The following is a 20797-nucleotide window of genomic DNA, read 5'->3' on the forward strand; positions in this document are numbered from 1 at the left end:
CAATCAGCAGCCTACTTCACAGCCAGAATTAAGGAAATGAGGGCTGACAGAGGGGAAGTCTGTAAACTAAGAAACAAGGAACTCTACCCTATTTCCATTGGTAATGGGGGCATTTAGGAACACTCATACTCAAACAAGGAACTGTATTTAGGGTTCTGGAAGCTTGGTGAGGGAGAGATATAGCCCATATTTTAATGATTGGAAAAATCAAAAGCAACACAATCACGGGTGGTTTTAATGGGCAGAAAATTCCCCCCGTAATTCTAGGAGAATCTTGCCTATCCAACACTTCCAGAAGCAGCATGGCTCAGAGGAAAGAGCATGAGCTTTGGAGTCAGAGGTCATGGGTTCAAATCCTGGCTCCGCCAATTGTCAGCTGTGTGACCAGGTTAATTCTGTCAGAGCCCAAATTCTGAACTAAAGGGACACTGGTCTGACTCTGTAATGGTGCTTCTTGCCTTCTAAGGCATTTGTAACCACAGAAGCACAAGCAGACGAGCTTTAGAACTGCACGCTTCCTGCCACTCTCTAATGGAAACATTTATAAAGTTACGGCTGATTTCCTGACATGTACAACCATGAAATGGCCATAGCGATGGATTTCCGAAGTGAGCTCTTCTTCTCTCCCCCATTTGTCAAAAGTTATTGCAGCTGAAAATCTGTGTTGGTTTTTCTTTTCTGTAACCCTGAATCTAGATTTCAGGGGACTGTCAAATGAAATCTGTGTCCCTTAATTAAACCAAAAGTTTCTGAAAAAACAATATTCCCACTTGTTCTTGCTACAAAAAGTCACATGTGGGCAGCAAGTTGGAGAAGCAGTAAATTACAAGTTACAAAGGACCTAGGTTCTAATCCTGGCTCTGCCACTTTGCTTTATTGCCTTGGGCAACTCACTTAATTTCTCTCTGCCTCAGTTGCCTCATCTGTAAAAGGGGGATTGATACTGTGCACCCCATGTAGGGCAGGGGCTGTGCCCAACATGATTATCTTGCATAATAATAGTAATAGTAGTTTTTGTTAAGCGCTTACTATGTGGCAGGCACTGTACTGGCTCTGCTATTTCTGCTGTGTGACCTTGGTCAAGTCACTTCAATTCTCTGGGCCTCAATTCCCTCACCTGTAAAATGGGGATTAAAAGTGTGAGCCCTATGTGGGACAGGGGCTATTTCCAACCTGACTTGTGTTTACCCCAGCACTTAGAACAGTGCTCAGCACATAGCGCTTAACAAGTACCATAATAATAATAATTATTATTACTAAGCGCTGGGTGGATAATAATAATAATGATGGTTTTTAGAACAGTGCTCAGCACATAGCACGTAACAAGTACCATAAGAATAATAATAATAATTATTAAGCGCTGGGTGGATAATAATAATAATGATGGTATTTGTTAAGCGCTTACTATGTGCGAAGCGCTGTTCTAAGTGCTGGGGGGGATATAAGGTGATCAGGTTGTCCCATGTGGGGCTCACAGTCTTCAACCCCATTTCACAGATGAGGTAACTGAGGACCAGAGAAGTGAAGTGACTTGCCCAAAGTCACACAGCTAAGTGTACATATTTATTACTCAATTTATTTTACTTGTACATATTCTATTTATTTTGTTAATATGTTTTGTTTTGTTCTCTGTCTCCCCCTTCTAGAGTGTGAGCCCACTGTTGGGTAGGAACCGTCTCTATATGTTGCCAACCTATACTTCCCAAGCGCTTAGTACAGTGCTCTGCACACAGTAAGCGCTCAATAAATATGATTGAATGAATGAACGAAAGTGGTGGGGTCGGGATTAGAACCCATGACCTCTGACTCCCAAGCCCAGACTCTTTCCACTGAGCCACGCTGCTTCTGGATCCAAGTTAACCAGATCGGACCCAATCCCTGTCCCACGTGGGGCAGTCTCAATCCCCATTTTACAGATGAGGGAACTGAGGCACAGAGAGGTGAAGTGACTTGTCCAAAGTCACACTCTACCCCAGTGCGTGCTTAGCACATAATGAGCGCTTCGCCCCTTCCTTCCTCTCCCCCTCGTCCCCCTCTTCATCCCCCTCATCTTACCTCCTTCCCTTCCCCACAGCACCTGTATATATGTATGTATGTTTGTACATATTTATTACTCTATTTATTTATTTATTTTACTTGTACATATCTATTCTATTTATTTTATTTTGTTAGTATGTTTGGTTTTGTTCTGTCTCCCCCTTTTAGACTGTGAGCCCACTGTTGGGTAGGGACCGTCTCTATATGTTGCCAACTTGTACTTCCCAAGCGCTTAGTACAGTGCTCTGCACACAGTAAGCGCTCAATAAATATGATTGATTGATTAACAAATACCATTTTTTTAAAACTACATAAATGGCAGGCCACTAAGTACAGAAGATACATCTGCCTCGTGCAAATACAGCCCAGACCGTCCAGCGGCCTGACAGAGACCCTCTGCGCAGTTTTCATTCATTCAATTGTATTTATTGAGCACTTACTGTGTGCAGAGCACTATACTAAGTGCTTGGAAAGCATAATTCGGCAACAGATAGAGACAATCCCTACCCAACGATGGGCTCACGGTCTAGACGGGATTACTTGGTTAGATGCCACGAAATAGGTGGCAATGCTTTAACCGTATAGGTGTTGTAAAGGCCACTAGGACCTCTTCCACCCATCTCAAGAGGAATGCTCACCTTCTTTCCCTTCATCCAACATCATCATCATCATCAATCATATTTATTGAGCGCTTACTATGTGCAGAGCACTGTACTAAGCGCTTGGGAAGTACAAATTGGCAACATATAGAGACAGTCCCTACCCAACAGTGGGCTCACAGTCTAAAAGGGGGAGACAGAGAACAAAACCAAACATACTAACAAAATAAATAAATAAATAAAATAAATAATAAATAATAAAATACAAATAAAATAAATAAATAGAGTAAAAAAAATATGTACAAACATATATACATATATACAGGTGCTGTGGGGAAGGGAAGGAGGTAAGATGGGGGGGATGGAGAGGGGGACGAGGGGGAGAGGAAGGAAGGGGCTGAGTGTGGGAAGGCCTCCTGGAGGAGGTGAGCTCTCAGCAGGGCCTTGAAGGGAAGAAGAGAGCTAGCTTGGCGGATGGGCAGAGGGAGGGCATTCCAGGCCCGGGGGATGACGTGGGCCGGGGGTCGACGGCGGGACAGGCGAGAACAAGGTACAGTGAGGAGATTAGCGGCAGAGGAGCGGAGGGTGCGGGCTGGGCAGTAGAAGGAGAGAAGGGAGGTGAGGTAGGAGGGGGCGAGGGGATGGACAGCCTTGAAGCCCAGGGTGAGGAGTTTCTGCCTGATGCGCAGATTGATTGGTAGCCACTGGAGATTTTTGAGGAGGGGAGTGATATGCCCAGAGCGTTTCTGGACAAAGATAATCCGGGCAGCAGCATGAAGTATGGATTGAAGTGGAGAGAGACACGAGGATGGGAGTTTTCAATTATTTCAACAGTTTTCAATTATTGCCAGCTCCCCTTTGGGCCAACGGAATTCCCCGGGCTTCGGTTCCCAGTTTGCAGGAAGCGGTGCCCAGCCCGTGCCCACCGGGCTCGGAGGGGGCTGGCACACTGGTCCTGGTCTCCAGCAGGCCGGGGCCCCGAGGAGGAAGAGTCCCGCTCTACCGTACTTCCCATCAAGAACTGTCGCAGCATGGCTTAGTGGGAAGAGCCCGGGCTTGGGAGTCGGAGGACCTGGGTTCTAATCCCAGCTCTGCCACTTGTCAGCTATGTGACTTTGGGCCAGTCACTTCACTTCCCTGTGCCTCAGTGACCTCATCTGTCAAATGGGGGTGAAGACTGTGAGCCCCATGTGGGACAACCTGATGACCTTGCATCTCCCCCAGTGCTTAGAACAGTGCTTGGCACATAGTAAGCACTTAATAACATCATTATTATTATCCACCTCTGCCATGTGTCAGCTGTGTGACTTTGGGCCAGTCACTTCACTTCCCTGTGCCTCAGTGACCTCATCTGTCAAATGGGGATGAAGACTGTGAGCCCCACATGGGACAACCTGATGACCTGGTATCTCCCCCAGTGCTTAGAACAGTGCTTGGCACACAGTAAGCCTCAGTGACCTCATCTGTCAAATGGGGATGAAGACTGTGAGCCCCACGTGGGACAACCTGATGACCTTGTATCTCCCCCAGCGCTTAGAACAGTGCTTGGCACATAGTAAGCACTTAATAACATCATTATTATTATTCACCTCTGCCACGTGTCAGCTATGTGACTTTGGGCAAGTCACTTAACTTCCCTCTGCCTCAGTGACCTCATCTGTCATCATCATCATCATCATCAATCGTATTTATTGAGCGCTTACTATGTGCAGAGCACTGTACTAAGCGCTTGGGGAGTACAAATTGGCAATGGGGATGAAGACTGTGAGCCCCACGTGGGACAACCTGATGACCTTGTACCTCCCCCAGCGCTTAGAACAGTGCTTGGCACATAGTAAGCACTTAACAAATGCCATCATCATCTCACCCCAGTAACCAACAGCGCTTAGAACAACACTTGGCACACAGTAAGCGCCTGACAGATATTATTATTATTACTGTTCACCTAGTTTTAGAAAAAGGAAACTCGAGCCCCAGTTTCCCTCGGGGCCGTCTCCCCCCTGACCACCCGCCCCTCGGCCAGGCCTTCTTCATTCATTCAATCATACTTATTGAGCACTTACTGTGTGCAGAGCACTGGACTAAGCGCTTGGAAAGTACAATTCAGCAACAGATAGAGACAATCCCTGCCCGCAACGGGCTCACAGTCTAGAAGGGAGAGACAAGCAACAAAACAAGTAGACAGGTGTCAATACCATCAAAATAGATAGAATTATAGCTATATATGCCTCATTAATAAAATAAAGTAGTAAGTACGTACAAATATACACATGTGCTGTGGGGAGGGGAAGGGGGTAGGGCAGAGGGAGGGAGGGGGGCGATGGGGAGGAAGAGGAGAGGATAAGGGGGGGCTCAATCTGGGCACTGCACACCTCGAGTGGACAGTCACTTAGAGGTGTGTGTATCTCTTTCTCCCTTCAAAGCCCTACTGAAAGCTCACCTCCTCCAGGAGGCCTTCCCTGACTGAGCCCCCCCTTTTCCTCTGCCCTACCCCCTTCCCCTCCCCACAGCACTTGTATATATTTGAACATATTTATTACTCTATTAACGATGTATATCTAGCTATAATTCTATTTATTTTGGTGTTTTTGACACCTACTTGTTTTGTGTTGTGGTCTGTCTCTCCCTCCTAGACTGTGAGCCCGTTGTTGGGTGGGGACCGTCTCTATCTGTTGCCGACCTGTACTTCCCAAGAGCTTAGTGCAGTGCTCTGCACACAGTAAGCGCTCAATTAACACAACTGAATGATGACTGAATGGTCTGTTGCTGGAATTGTACTTCCCAAGGGCTTAGTTCAGTGCTCTGCACACAGTCTGCGCTCCATAAATACGATGAATGAGTGATTGAATCAATCAATCATATTTATTGAGCGCTTCCTGTGTGCAGAGCACTGTACTAAGCGCTTGGGAAGTACAAGTTAGCAACATATAGAGACAGTCCCTACCCACTGTTGGGTAGGGACTGTGAATGGTCCCTGTTGCTGAACTGTACTTTCCAAGAGCTTAGCCTAGTGCTCTGCACAGTCAGCCTTCACTAAATACGACTGAATGAACGATGATTGAATGGTCTGTTGCTGAATTGTACTTCCCAAGCCCTTAGTCCAGTGCTCTACACACAGTAAGCGCTCAGTAAATACGAAGAATGAATGACTGAATGGTCTCCGTTGCCGACCTGGACTTTCTAAGAGTTTAGTTCAATGCTCTGCACACAGTCAGTGCTCAACAAATACGATTGAATAAATGATGACTGAATTGTCTGTCGCCGAATTGGACTTCCCAAGCGCTTAGTCCAGTGCTCTGCACGCAGTAAGCGCTCAATAAATACGATGAATGAATGGCCGAATGGTCTCTGTTGCCGAATTGGACTTTCCAAGTGCTTAGTTCAGTGTTCTGCACACAGTAAGCGCTTAATAAATACGATTGAATAAATGATGACTGAACAGTCTGTTGCTGAACTGGACTTTGTGAGCACTTAGTCCAGTGCTCTGCACACAGTCAGAGCTCAATAAATACAATTGAATGAGTGACTGAATAGTCTCTGTTGCCAAACTGGACTTTCCAAGCACTTAGCCCAGTGCTCTGAACATAGCGTTTTTTTTCATTTAATCCTATTTATTGAGCGCTTATTGTGTGCAGAGCACTGTACTAAGCGCTTGGGAAGTACAAGTTGGCAACATATAGAGACGGTCCCGACCCAACAACGGGCTCACAGTCTAGAAGGGGAGGGCAGACAACAAAACAAAACTTCTGGACAGGTGTCAGCGTTCACTAAATACGACTGAATGAATGATGATTGAATGGTCTGCAGCCGACTTGTCATTCATTCATTCAATTGTATTTATTGAGCACTTTTTTAAAAAAATGGTTTTTGTTAAGCACTCACTATGTGCAAAGCACTGTTCTAAGCGCTGGGGGGGATACAATGTGATCAGGCTGTCCCACGTGGGGCTCACAGTCTTCATCCCCACTTTACAGATGAGGTAACTCAGGCACAGAGGAGTTAAGTGACTTGCCCAAAGTCACACAGCCAATAAGTGGTGGAGCCGGAATTAGAACCCGTGACCTCTGACTCCCAAGCCCGTGCTCTTTCCACTGAGCCAGTGTGCAGAGCACTGTACTAAGCGCCTGGGAAGTACAAGTTGGCAACATCTAGAGATGGTCCCTACCCAACAACGGGCTCACAGTCTAGAAGAGGGAGACAAACAACAAAACATGTGGACAGGTGTCAAGTTGTCAGAATAAATAGAAATAAAGCTAGATGCACTAGACTGTGAGCCCACTGTTGGGTAGGGACTGTCTCTATATGTTGCCAACTTGTACTTCCCAAGCGCTTAGTACAGTGCTCTGCACACAGTAAGCGCTCAATAAATACGATTGATTGATTAACAAAATAAATAGAATAGTAAATATGTTCAAGTAAAATAAATAGAGTAATAAATCTGTACAAACATATATACAGGTGCTGTGGGGAGGGGAAGGAAGTAGGGCGGGGGGTTAAGCTCTTAATCCAGTGCTCTGCACACAGTAAGCGCTTAATACTTTTGAATAAATGATGACTGAATGGTCTGTTGCCGAATTGGACTTTCCAAGCGCTTAGAACAGTGCTCTGCACACAGCCTGCGCTCACTAAATACTACTGAATGAACGAATGAATGACAAGTCGGCAACACACCATTCAGTCATCACTCATTCAGTCATATCTAGTGAACGCTGACTATGTGCAGAGCATTGGGCTAAACGCTTGGAAAGTCCAACTGGGCAACAGAGACCATTCGATCACTCATTCATCGTATTTAGTGAGCGCTTACTGTGTGCAGAGCACTGGGCTAAAGGCTTGGAAAGTCCAATTGGGCAACAGAGACCATTCAATCACTCATTCATCGTACTTAGTGAGCTATTACTGTGTGCACAGCACTGGGCTAAACTCTTGGAAAGTCCAATTCAGCAAGAGACCATTCAATAACTCACTCATCATATTGAGTGAGCGCTTACTGTGTGCAGAGCACTGGGCTAAACGCTTGGAAAGTCCAATTCGGCAACGGAGACCATTCAATAACTCACTCATCGTATTGAGTGAGCGCTTACTGTGTGCAGAGCACTGGGTTAAACGCTTGGAAAGTCCAATTGGGCAACAGAGACCATTCAATCACTCATTGCATTGTCTCGCTCACCTCCTCCAGGAGACCTTCCCAGACTGAGCGCCCTCCCACCCTGCCCTACTTCCTTCCCCTCCCCACAGCACCTGTATATATGTTTGTACAGGTTTATTACTCTATTTATTTTACTTGTACGTATTTATTCTATTTATTTTATTTTGTTAACATGTTTTGTTTTGTTGTCTGTCTCCCCCTTCTAGGCTGTGAGCCCGCTGTTGGGTGGGGACCGTCTCTAGATGTTGCCAACTTGTACCTCCCAAGCGCTTAGTCCAGTGCTCTGCACACAGCAAGCGCTCAATAAAGACGATTGAATGAAGGAATATGTTGCCGAACTGTACATCCCAAGCGCTTAGTACAGTGCTCTGCACACAGGAAGCGCTCGCTATATACGACTGAATGAATCCATGCATCCATCCATTGCATCCATAAATTCATTCATGCAATCGTATGTATTGAGCGCTTACTATGTGCAGAGCGCTTAGGGCAGTGCTCTGCACACAGAAAGCGCTCTATACACAGGATTCAATGAATCCACGCATCCATAAATTCATTCATTCATATGCACTGAGCACTTACTGTGTGCAGAGCGCTTAGGACAGTGCTCTGCACACAGGAAGCGCTCAATACATACGACTGAATGAATCCATGCATCCATCCATTCACTGCACTAAGCAATCTGCACACAGGAAGCGCTCAGTACGTACGACTGAATGAATGGATTCATTCAATCGTACGTACTGAGCGCTTCCTGTGTACAGAGCACTGTACTAAGCGCTTGAGATGTACAATTCGGCAACTCGTTCATTCAATCGTATGTAGTGAGCGCCTACTGTGTGCAGAGCACTGTACTAGGCGCTTGGGAAGTCCAAGTTGGCAACGTCTGGAGCCGATCCCTACCCAACACAATCTGGATGGGTGGATGGATGGATGGATGGAGTGCGTTTTTCCCGGTCCCGGCCCCGCACTCACGTCGTCCATGAGGAGGAGCAGGATGTTGGGGGCCCGGTGGGCGGCGGCCAGCGCGGCCCACAGGACGAGCACAACAACGACCGCCGCCATCGCCCCCTCAGGCCCCACGACGGCCGCCTCCCCGGCCTCGCGGCCACGTGACGCGGCGCGAGACAACCCCCGCCGTCACGCGGCCGGCCACGTGACGCGCCCTCCCCGCCTATCACGGGGCGGGGGCTCCGCGGCGTCACGCGGACGGTCACGAGGCGCGCCCTCCCCGCCTATCGCGGGGCGGGGGCTCCGCGGCGTCACGAGGCGCGAGGCGCCCCGCCGTCACGCGGACGGTCACGTGACGACCAATCCCCGCCTATCACGGGGCGGGGGCTCCGCGACGTCACGCGGACGGTCACGTGAACACCCCCCTCCCCTTCCAACGGCCTCCTCCCGCTCCGTCTTCGGCCTCTCCCAAGATGGCGGTGTGCATCGCGGTCATCGCCAAGGAGGTGGGTCCGATAATCATCATCATCATCATCATAATAATAATAATAGCAACATTTGTTAAGCGCTTACTAAGTGCAAGGCACTGTTGTAAGCCCTCCCCATCCCTCCGCCTTACCTCCTTCCCCTCAGCACCTGTATATATTCATTCATTAATGAATGAATATATATTCATTCATCATTATTATATATTATATAGAATCAATATTATATATTATAGCAATATTATATCGATATTATATCGATATTATATATTATATCATCATTATATATTCATCATCATTATTAATTATGAATAATTATGAATAGGTATTCATCATTATGAATATATATTCATTCATGTATGTATTCATTCATTAATAAATATATAGTTATATATAGATCATTAGTCCAGTGCTCTGCACTCAGTAAGCGCTCAATAAATGCGATTGAATGAATGAATTCAATCGTATTTATTGAGCTATTCATTCATTCAATCGTATTTATTGAGCGCTTACTGTGCAGAGCACTGGGCTCATTCATTCATTCAATCGTATTTATTGAGCGCTTACTGTATGCAGAACACTGGACTCATTCATTCAATCGTACTTATTGAGCGTTTATTGTGTGCAGAGCACTGGACTCATTCATTCACTCAGTCGTACTTATTGAGCGCTTACTGTGTGCAGAGCACTGGACTCATGCATTCATTCAGTCGTATTTATTGAGCACTTACTGTGTGCAGAGCACTGGACTAATTCATTCAGTCGTATTGAGTGCTTACTGTGTGCAGAGCACTGGATTAATTCATTCATTCAGTCGTATTGAGCGCTGTGTGCAGAGCACTGGACTCATTCATCCATTGAATCGTACTTATTGAGCGCTTACTGTGTGCAGAGCACTGGACTAATTCATTCATTCAATTGTATTTATTGAGCACTTACTGTGTGCAGAGCACTGGACTAATTCATTCAGTCTATTGAGCGCTTACTGTGTGCAGAGAGCACTGAACTCATTCATTCACTCATTCAATCGTATTGAGCACTTACTGTATGCAGAGCACTGGACTCATTCATTCATTCAATCCTATTTATTGAGTGCTTACTGTGTGCAGAGCACTGTTCTAAGCGCTTGGGAAGTCCAAGTTGGCAACATATAGAGACAGTCCCTACCCAACAGCGGGCTCACAGTCTAGAAGGGGAAGACAGACAACAAAACAAAACATATTAACAAACTAAAATAAATAGAATAGTAAATATGGAGTCAGAGGTCATGGGTTCAAATCCCAGCTCTGCCAATTGTCAGCTGTGTGACTTTGGGCAAGTCACTTAACTTCTCTGGGCCTCAGTTACCTCATCTGTAAAATGGGGATTAAGACTGTGAGTCCCCCGAGGGACAACCTGATTGCCTTGAAACCTCCCCTGCGCTTAGAACAGTGCTTTGCACATAGTAAGCGCTTAATAAATGCCATCATTATGTACAAGTAAAATAAATAGAGTAATATGTACAAACATATACATGTATACAGGTGCTGTGGGGAGGGGAAGGAGGTAAGGCTCATATGTATGTATATATATACACCTATGTATATGTGTTTGTACATATTTATTACTCTATTTTATTTGTACACATTTATTCCATTTTATTTTGTTTTGTCGTCTGTCTCCCCCTTCTAGACTGTGAGCCCGCTGTTGGGTAGGGACCGTCTCTAGATGTTGCCAGCTTGTACTTCCCAAGTGCTTAGTCCAGTGCTCTGCGCACAGTAAGCGCTCAATAAATACGATTGAATGAATGAATGGATAAGCAGCATGTGCTTGGGATTTGGAAGGACCTGGATTCTATTCTATTTATTTTATTTTGTTACCCCACCTTCCTATTTTCAAAAGAGCTCGGCCATTGGCCGCTAGACAGGCTCCACCTCGGGAAGCCCCTAGTCACCTGTATATATGTTTGTACATATTTATTACTCTATTTATTTATTTATTTTATTTGTACATATCTATTCTATTTATTTTATTTTGTTAGTATGTTTGGTTTTGTTCTCTGTCTCCCCCTTTTAGACTGTGAGCCCACTGTTGGGTAGGGACTGTCTCTATATGTTGCCAATTTGTACTTCCCAAGCGCTTAGTACAGTGCTCTGCACGTAGTAAGCACTCAATAAATACGATTGATGATGATGATGATGACTAGGAATAGAGGAGAATTTTGAGGAAAAACAAAGAGACGGAGGGAGGGGGCTAGTGGGCTCCAGGGACAGGAGGTAGCCCTCAATTACCTTGTTCCTTTCTGTCCAGTTGTAAGGCACTCTCTCCAACTCACTAGGTGTTTCTGCTTCTGCTAGGCCTCAGGTTTCTGCCGCTCCATGCTGAGTGAAAATATACACACAGAGACACCAACCCCCCTGCCCAACATCTTCCTACCCCGGGAAGAGTAACAAAAATGGTATTTAAACACTTACCATGGGCTGAGCACTGTGTGCTAGGGGTTGGGACCGTACGATACAACAGAGCTGGAAGCACGTTCCCTGCCTACAACAAATTTACATTCCAAAGTGGGAGAGAGACATTAATATAACTATGTAATTTCTCATTTAAGATATGTACATCGTAATAATTGTATTTGTTATGCTCTTAGTAGTGTACTAAGCACTGGGGTAATCAAGGTAATCAAGTCACACGCAGTCTCTGTCCCACATTGGGCTCACAGTCTAAGGAAGACACAGAATAGGTATGAAATCCCCATTTTACAGATGAAGAAACTCAGGCACAGATAAATTAAGGGACTTGCCCAAAGTCCCACAGCAAGTCCCACAGCAAGTAATTTGTACTTCCCAAGCGCTTAGTACAGTGCTCTGCACATAGTAAGCGCTCAATAAATACGATTGATGATGATGAAGTGGGGGAGCCATGCTTAGAATCCGGGGCCCTCCTAATGCCCATAATTATTATTGTCACCCAACTTCTTTGTGCTTGCTTCCTCATCTGTAAAATGGGGGTAAATGCCGTAGAACAGTGCTTGGCACATAGTAAGCACTTAACAAATACCGTTATTATTATTATTTTTGTTAGGCAGAGCCTCCCTACTTCCTCATCAAAGCAGCACGGGGGGAAGTGGTTTGAACACAGGCTTGGGCATCAGAAGGTCATGGGTTCTAATTCCGGCTTTGCCACTTGTCTGCAGTGTGGCCTTGGGAAAGTCACATCAGTTATCTGTGGCTCAGTCACCTCATCTGGAAAATGGGGAGCCCCTTCATCAATAGCATTTATTGAGCGCTTACTGTGTGCAGAGCACTGTACTAAGCACTTGTGGGACAAGGGCTGTGTACAGCCCAGTTTGCTTGTATCCACCCCCAGTGCTTAGTACAGTGCGTGGCACACAGTAAGCGCTTAACAAACATCACAATTATTATCGATTTCCCATTAGGGACAGGGGCTGGACCCTGTCCCCAGAGCTCTCCCAGTCAACCAGTGGAATTTGTTGAGTGCTTACTGTGTGCAAGGCACTGTACTAAGAGCTTGGGAGAGTACATTCATATTAATGTCTTTCTCCCCCTCTAGACTATAAGCTCATTATGGGCAGGGATGGTGTCTGCTAATTCTCTTGTATTCTTCCAAGCGTTTAGAACTCTACACCTAGTAAGCGCTCAATAAATGCCATTGATTGAATACAACAGAATTGGTAGACGTGTTCCCTGCCCACAAGGAGCTCACAGTCTCAAGGGGGAGACGGACATTAATGCAAGTAAATCAATTACAGATATGTACTAAGTCCTGCAGGGCAGAGGGTGGGATGAATACTGAGTGATTGAAGGGCCTCCTGTGTGTACTCACTAAATATGTGCCGACAGATTAAAATACCCTGCCATGCACAGACTAAGACACTACTACATTTCTTCAATGCTGTTTGAAGAGCTAAGCACTTACAAGGGGACAAAACTCAAAATAAGTAATAATAATGATGGTATTTGTTAAGCGTTTACTATATGCAAAGCACTGTTCCAAGCACTGGGGAGGTTACAAGGTGATCAGGTTGTCCCACGGGGGGCTCACAGTTTTAATCCCCATTTTATAGATGCGGGAACCGAGGCACAGAGAAGTTAAGTGACTTGCCCAAAGTCACGCAGCTCCCAGTTGGTGGAGCCGGGATTTGAACCCATGACCTCTGACTCCCAAGCCCGTGCTCTTTCCACTGAGCCACGCTGCTTACTCTTAAAGCAGGTGGTGTGAAGACATTTTGGGATTTAGGAGATTAATGATATATATGGTTTTTGTCTTGGTGGTACTGTTATGAGTTATTGAATGATCATTAATTTTTTTTAATTTTAGTTTAAACATGAAGGGGGCTTTTTTAAAAAATCAAAGACTCAAGTTCAACTTTCCCCTCATTCAGCTTCAAACATCATCCTTTGTTGCAGAATTATCCTCTCTACATCCGAAGCATTCCCACAGAGAGTGAACTGAAGTTCCATTATACAGTACACACATCCCTTGATGTTGTAGATGAGAAGATCTCAGCAATGGGAAAGGCCCTTGTGGATCAGAGGGAGCTCTACTTGGGGCTTCTGTACCCCACAGAAGACCACAAAGTGTATCTTTTAATGCTCGTCAGAGGTATCTTGTAAGGGAAAGAAGTTCTCTGCCATTTGGTTCTTTACATCATCAACTTCAAGGCTGTAGATTAAGGGCTTCAGATGCAGGGCTTTCTTTGAGGTCATTTGGTACCTTAGACCATGAATGCAGAGTACAAAGAGTGGCCGGTTGGTAATTATCTGGTAAATTTGGGTAGCAACTCAAAGAATTAATCTTTGTGGTGATGTAAACCCATCTCAGGCTGGTTACAGAAAAACTGGACATTTTCTCCCAGCGCTTAGAACAGTGCGTTGTACATAGTAAGCACTTAACAAATGCCATCATCATCATTATTATTATTCTCCATCATCGTTTTGCCTATTCCCAGTGAGTCTACCTGCAGAGAAACTCAAATGGTGTTTTCCTGAGGCCATCCCTTCTAGCAAAAAGGCACTCCATTCCTCCTTCCATTTAATAATTTCCCCTAGAATCACTATCCAACTCCCTGCAATTGTTGACACGAGTCCCTGTTTCATCACATGGTACAATGGAGTTCAGAGTTGTCAGAGCAGAAATGAAACAGAAAGGAAATGCCACATAAAAAATTCTTAACTGCTTCGGTATCTAACCTTTCGTGGTTTAAACAAGTGTCACTTGTAGTAATTAAAATTATTTTGCCGGGAGAACACCGTAACTTTGGAAAGGTAGCAAGGACGTCTGGTGGCCCACCCAGCCAGTGGTGAAATGGCTCACAGGGCTGCAACAATCAGTGGTATTTATTGAGCGCTTACTGTGTGCAGAGCACTGTACTTAGGTGCTTGGGAGAGTACAGGACAAGGGTTGGTAGACATGGCCCCTTAACTTAAAGCAGAACAGTTTGTTTCTTAAATTTCTATATGTGGGGACTGTGCAGCATGGGTTTGTAACCATTCTTGGGCGGCCAGAAGCTAAGTGTGTAGTAAATAGTGCAAAGTGCCGGAAACACTGTACCGTATTACTCCAGTTTTTCAAGATTGTGATGGTTTTTTTCCAAAGTGGCTTTGGTCACAGCAGTGAAAGCATGAACAGATGGACATCCACGTGCGCATTCTTCGTGTCGGTGCTTTGTTTGCTTCGTTTGCCATTGCAACAGTCCCAGAGTTGAAAGCATGTTCCCTAACCAGCTGCACAGCTACGGCTATGTGACAAATTCCAAGGTGAAATTTGTCATGGTGGTAGATTCCTCCAACACAGCACTTCGAGACAATGAGATCCGCAGCGTAAGTACAGGAAACCTGAAAGCAACTTGCTAGATCAGCGCTTTTAACCATTTTCCCCTTTGTTGTAAAATGCTGAGAAGCCAGAAAATCTGGCCTAGAAGTAGTAGCATTTATTACATGCTTACTGTGTGCAGAGTACTGTACTAAGTGCTGGGTGAGAACATACAGGAGGAAATTAGACATGGTCCCTGCCCCTTGAGGGGCTCACAATCTAAGAGAAGCAGCGTGGCTCAGTGGAAAGAGCACAGGCTTTGGAGTCAGAGGTCATGGGTTCAAATCCCAGCTCCGCCAATTGTCAGCTGTGTGACTTTGGGCAAGTCACTTAACTTCTCTGGGCCTCAGTTCCCTCATCGGTAAAAATGGGGATTAAGACTGTGAACCCCCTGTGGGACAACCTGATTACCTTGTAACCTCCCCAGCGCTTAGAACAGTGCTTTGCATATAGTAAGCGCTTAATAAATGCTATTATTATTATTATTAAGGAGCAGCATGGTGAAGTGGATAGAGCAGAGCCCTGGGAGTCAGAAGGTCATGGGTTCTAATCCTGGCTCTGCCACTTGTCAGCTGTGTAACCTTGGGCAAGTCACCTCACTTCTCTGGGCCTCCATTCCCTCATCTATAAAATGAGGATTGAGACTGTGAGCCTCACGTGAGACCGGGACTATGTCCAACCTATTTGCTTGAATCCAGCCCAGTGCTTAGTACGGTGCCCGGCCCATAGTAAGCACTTAACAAATACCACAGTTATTATTATTCTTAAGAATATTATTTAAGTGCTTACTAGTGATAGCTTCCCCTCTCAGGATCACACCTGGAGAGTTTCCAGAGCTCTACCAGTCTCAGCTACGGGATGGCGAGTCAAGCAGAAGCATACCCCTTCCATTCCTCACTTGAGCAGTGGCTAGTGAGTGTCTACTACTGGTCAAAACTCACCTGCGCTGGGCAGCAGCAGCATGGGAGAGAGTCATGGGTGAAAACTCAAGGTTAGTGCGTGGAAGAAAGCAATGGTAACCACTTTTTTACCAAGAAAACTCTATGGATGCACTACCAGAATGATTGCAGGCGGCAAGTTAGGCATTCTGGGAGAGACGTGTTCATGGAGTCACTATGGGTCGGAGACGACGCGACGGCATAAGACAAGAAGTGATAGCTTGAGACTTGTTCGTTAAAAACTCTTTTGCATCTCTTAGATGTTCCGAAAGCTGCATAATTCGTACACCGATGTCATGTGTAACCCTTTCTATAATCCTGGCGACCGTATTCAGTCCAGGTGAGTGAACTGCTTCCAGAGCTGCCCCCAGGAGCAACCTGGGACCCGAGGGCAGGCGTTGGATGGGGTTACAGATGTTTGAAAGCCCCCGGATCCTCCTTAAGTTCCAGGGGTGTCCCATTCTGCCCTGCTAAGCCCCCCAGAATTTCGCCCTGAGGCCCAGGTCTGCCTCCCACATATTATGTGATCTGGCAAAAAATTTTCCTCAGTGTGGAAAATGGGAATAAGATCGATTGGAAGCCGGGGGGTGATAGGGCTCTGGACAATCTCACAAACTTGTAGCTGCCCCAGCCCTTAGACCATAGCAAAGGCCTTACTAAATGCTGTAATTACTGTGGAGGCAAGACCAGCAATAAGATTTGAAGTCCTCTACACAGATGACATGCGGCTTAGAGTGATGACTGGGGCAAGCAGTGGCAGTTGAGTAGTTTATTCTGCCACCTCCCACTCCTACCAGAATGGCAACTGAGGGAAGGGCAGACTACCTCCCCTCCTTTCCAAATAGCTCCAGTGTCATGTGTGGGGGAAAAAAGCACCTCTGGTGTTTAATGCCATCATCTTTTCCCCCTGAATAGGAAGGAGGTTATTTGTGTGACCATTTTAAGTAACTGCATTTAAAAAAACCCAAACTAGGCTGTTAGGCATTAGCCTACTCATTTGACCAGACCCCTCCAAAAGTCACCAGCCCTCAGAGAATCCTTTTGACAGGAAAGCCAGTTTGGCTCGCTGTGAGAGAAACCAACCTTGTTTTGTGACTGCTTTCCATTGGAAGTTAATTTTGATGATAGTACTGAAGCACTCAAAGAGTGAAACAGTGGGGTAGATACAGTCATCATATTGGCCGTCATCTGTTCCAGCTGAGGTTCACAGTCATATCCTCAGTTTATAACTAAGGAAACTGAACTCTGGAGAGGTTCAGTGACTTGTCCAATGTCCTATAGTAAACCATTGGCTGAGCTGGAACTAGAACCACAATCTGGTGCTCTTTCCCCTATACCACTTCAAGTCAATATCTCCTCATTATAAGTGGAGAGCAGGCTGCATGGGCCAGGATTCCTAGCTGGTGAGCATGCTGTCCCACAGCTGTGCTCAGACAGGGCAGCCCGATGCCTGCTCAAGCCTTAGTGCAGATCTGTGTGGAGAAGGACCTCCTCCTGTCCCCAGCCTCTAGCCAAATGCAACAGGATTCAGGTGACTCACTGAGCAAGTCAACCTGAGTGGTCTCACACCACCCCTCTAACTCCAGCTTAATTAAAACACTGCTGCTGCTTAAAGTAGTGAGCCTAACTCAGGTCAACCCAAGGGCTTTTTCTTACAAGCATTCAACAAAGCATGGGTTAAATGGGACAGAATTTGCTCAACCACTTGTTCGGAGCAGTAGCAGCTTGTGCTTTGGAGAGTTTCTCCTATTATGGGCAAAGTCAGTTATGATCTTTCCCCTTGCTCCGTTTGTGTTGCAGGGCCTTTGACAACATGGTAACATCCATGATGATGCAAGTTTGTTGAGAAGGCACCTTGCTTGTTCCAGTTATGTTTTCTGAGAAATGCTATATTGTATAGAATTGTATTATGGAGATGTATATATCATCACTTGGCTCGTGTAATTTAAGTGCAGCTTTGTTTGAATGGATAACTTATATGTATGGACTTTTTGCTTGAGAGTGTGTCAAAACAGCAGCAAGTAAAGTTGGCCACTGTTAAATCTCTCTCTGCTTCTTCATTGCCCAAGTTAAAGCCTGACCTCTTCCCCAGGGCTGGGATCAATGGGGTATAGGAAGCATGATACTTTGCCAAACCTCCAAAGGTTAAGGCTTGCTTAATCCTTTGACTGGTGCTGGAGAAAAAAGTCATTTACTTAACCACTGTGTGAAAACATTTTTTTCCCCTCAAATTTGAATCCTTCCTCTCTTCCCTCACTTGGAACACTGAACCCCTAAGCACACCCCAACAAGGAGGGAGAACATAACTCGACTCCCATAAACTACATTCTTCCCAACATTTTTGCCCCCCACACAACCTTTTCTCTTCCCAACATTTCCCCCCCCCAACCCCACGACCTTTCTTTGAAGTAGTCTTTCAACTTCCAAAGCTGACTTTACACTGAAAGTCAGAGTTATTAGGACAATTGAGTGGATGCACCTGACTCTTCAATCATTTTTTGAGCATTTACTCTGTGCAAAACATTGTACTAAGCACTTGGGAGTTTTGCCAGGTTAAGTGAGCTAACCAGAGAAGCAGTGTGGCTCAGTGGAAAGAGCACAGGCTTGGGAGTCAGAGGTCACAGATTCTGATCCCTGCTCCGCCACTTATCAACTGTGTGACTTTGGGCAAGGCACTTAACTTTCCTGTGCCTCAGTTACCTCATCTGGAAAATGGGGATTAAGACTGTGAGCACCATATGGGACAATCTGATTACCTTGTATCTCCCCCAGCACTTAGAACAGTGCTTGGCACATAGTAAGCACTTAATACCAAAATTATTATCATCTTTGGGAAAACTCCAGACCCTCAGTCTCTTGCCAAAGGAAATGACTGTCTGGTCTGCTAAAGGAAAGTCTGACATTAAGTGCCAACCTAACATTAGCTGGGGATTACACTTTAGACAGATTCAGTCTCCTACCTGCCACCTTTAAGCCCTCCCCAGGAATCTGTAGAAAGTACATAATAGCTTTTCAGACCTTTCTCTTTTCCCTCCCCTCCTGCCTTTCAGTAATTCCCAGAATGCAAGGAGGTTGGAGCAGCAATATTTAGCTGGCAGCAGTTGGGTGGGGAGTAGGGAAAAAAGAAAAAAAAATCCCCATCAGTTTGGTCTTGCTCAGGTGCAATGTGGTACCTTTTATTAAAAGTTCTGTATCCAGTTACTAGGGTCAAGAAGTAGTGTCTTATTAGCAATAGTCCACAGAGTTCCTGCAAAAGAGAATTTCTGGCAAATCCGCTTTTTTCATGGCTTGATTCTGATTTTGGCAGCCTTGGTGGCTAGTCTTACTCTTCTACAACTACTTATACAGTAAGAGCTAAATACCTCACAGATTAAAGGCATTTTATGCCAATTAACCAGTTTAACTTTTCTGATCTTTCCTTTCTGTTTCCCCCTCAAAAGTACAAATACAAGTCCTGTTCCTGTAGTGTCAAATCCTAATAATAGCAAACAGTGAGATCATTTGGTCTTTTTTTTTTTAAGCCACAGAATCCCATTTTAACTGCCACTCAGTTTATTCCATGCAAGTGACCTTTGTTTCCTTGCTCTAGTTCTGAAAAGCCCCATTCCAAAAGCCTCAGCACAAATACTTTCATCTTGGTTATCTGCACAGTAGGGGCCCTCACACCTCAGACTGTAGTTTGAGGAGTGCAATCCTTAGAGCTCTTTGGACTTTCCTCAGACAGAAGTGGAGTCCTGCATTTCATTCCCCCCCAGGAAGTAGTGGAATTACATTTCTAAAATAAGGTTTGGAAAACTAGTGCTTAGAACAGTGCTTTGCACATAGTAAGTGCTTAACAAATGCCATCATTATTATTAGCGTCTGACAACTTAGTCCGCATCTGAGCCCCTGGATTGGCTCAAATCCTTCCTCAACATAAAGCATGAACTGAGGGCCAAGACTATGGGCAGTACAATCACACCTTCACACACAACTCAAGTGGATTCCTTTCTCTCCAAACTCTAGTGTATAAGAAAAGTTGAGGATTGGTTTAGAGGGAGAAAGCACTTTTATAGACTAAGTAGTGTCATGATGTAGCCTGAGAGCTTGTTTTATGACAGATAGTCCATAATGATCCCTTACCTCTTTCAACTTTAGAAGTTCAAGTCTCATACTCATTTGAAAGAGCAAAGAGACTGGAACAATTTACTTTTAGTCCTGCCTTGTGGGACGAACCTGTTGTGGGAGCTCGGACAAGGTCACATGTTTAGTCTCACTTCCCATCTGAGTTAGTTTTTCCTGATCCTATCCACCTCACAGGGCTATTGAGGCAAAGTGTGACATGAGATGGAAAATTGGAAAATAAAATTACAAGTTATTGGGATTACCAGCTCATACAACCTGAAGAACAGGGGTCAAAGTTGAGATTCCTTCAGCCTACCCCGTAAGGTGACACAGAATAGTTATAGGACCCCAAATAGAACAGCTAGCTTCAGCAGTTAGCCCAATTCTTGCTCCTTCCTCCAGCAGGCACATGCAGGAACAAGAAACTGTTTAGAAGCAGATGAAGTAGCTCACCTTAGTAGGTCTAAAAGGCTGTTGGCCGAAACTCTGGTTGCGTCCAGGCCTGCAAGAACACAGGAACCCGTGGTGGTCGAAGAAATTGCTCAAGGACATGTTTGCTGGGAGCAATCCTTAAAGTGGGGCTTGGTGAGAAGCCAACCCCCTTCAGTTGAAGAGAACTGGCAGTATTCCTTTCTAGAAGAGTTTGGGACAGTTTCCCCTCCTAAGCCCAGGCAGCTCAATGGCTTGTGATCCATCCCACAGTTTTCTTTCCCACCCCTT

The 20797-nt window shown here is 45.4% G+C and overlaps 2 protein-coding genes and 1 non-coding gene across 3 annotated transcripts in view; 1 reads left to right on the forward strand and 2 right to left on the reverse strand.

Annotated features, from left to right (window-relative positions):
* The window catches only part of GALNS (galactosamine (N-acetyl)-6-sulfatase), a 75806-nt gene extending 66956 nt beyond the window's left edge, over positions 1–8850 (reverse strand). The window contains exon 1 of the mRNA XM_038754323.1: positions 8761–8850. Coding sequence (XP_038610251.1) covers positions 8761–8850 — 90 coding nt within the window. The remainder of the gene's footprint in view (positions 1–8760) is intronic.
* On the reverse strand, positions 2570–2697 carry LOC119935449. The gene has a single exon (XR_005453333.1). It is a non-coding gene; the product is annotated as a U6atac minor spliceosomal RNA (small nuclear RNA).
* Positions 8851–9126: 276 nt separating the features above from the next.
* Positions 9127–18019, forward strand: TRAPPC2L (trafficking protein particle complex 2 like). The gene is made up of 5 exons (XM_038753807.1): positions 9127–9242; positions 13631–13803; positions 14956–15043; positions 16234–16313; positions 17774–18019. Exons 1-5 carry the CDS (start codon positions 9210–9212, stop codon positions 17817–17819), a joined length of 420 nt encoding a protein of 139 aa, XP_038609735.1. The 5' UTR covers positions 9127–9209; the 3' UTR covers positions 17820–18019.
* Positions 18020–20797: the final 2778 nt, after the last annotated feature.

This window comes from Tachyglossus aculeatus, chromosome 11 (genome assembly GCF_015852505.1).
Source record: "Tachyglossus aculeatus isolate mTacAcu1 chromosome 11, mTacAcu1.pri, whole genome shotgun sequence".
In the NCBI taxonomy this organism is placed as follows: Eukaryota; Metazoa; Chordata; class Mammalia; order Monotremata; family Tachyglossidae; genus Tachyglossus; species Tachyglossus aculeatus.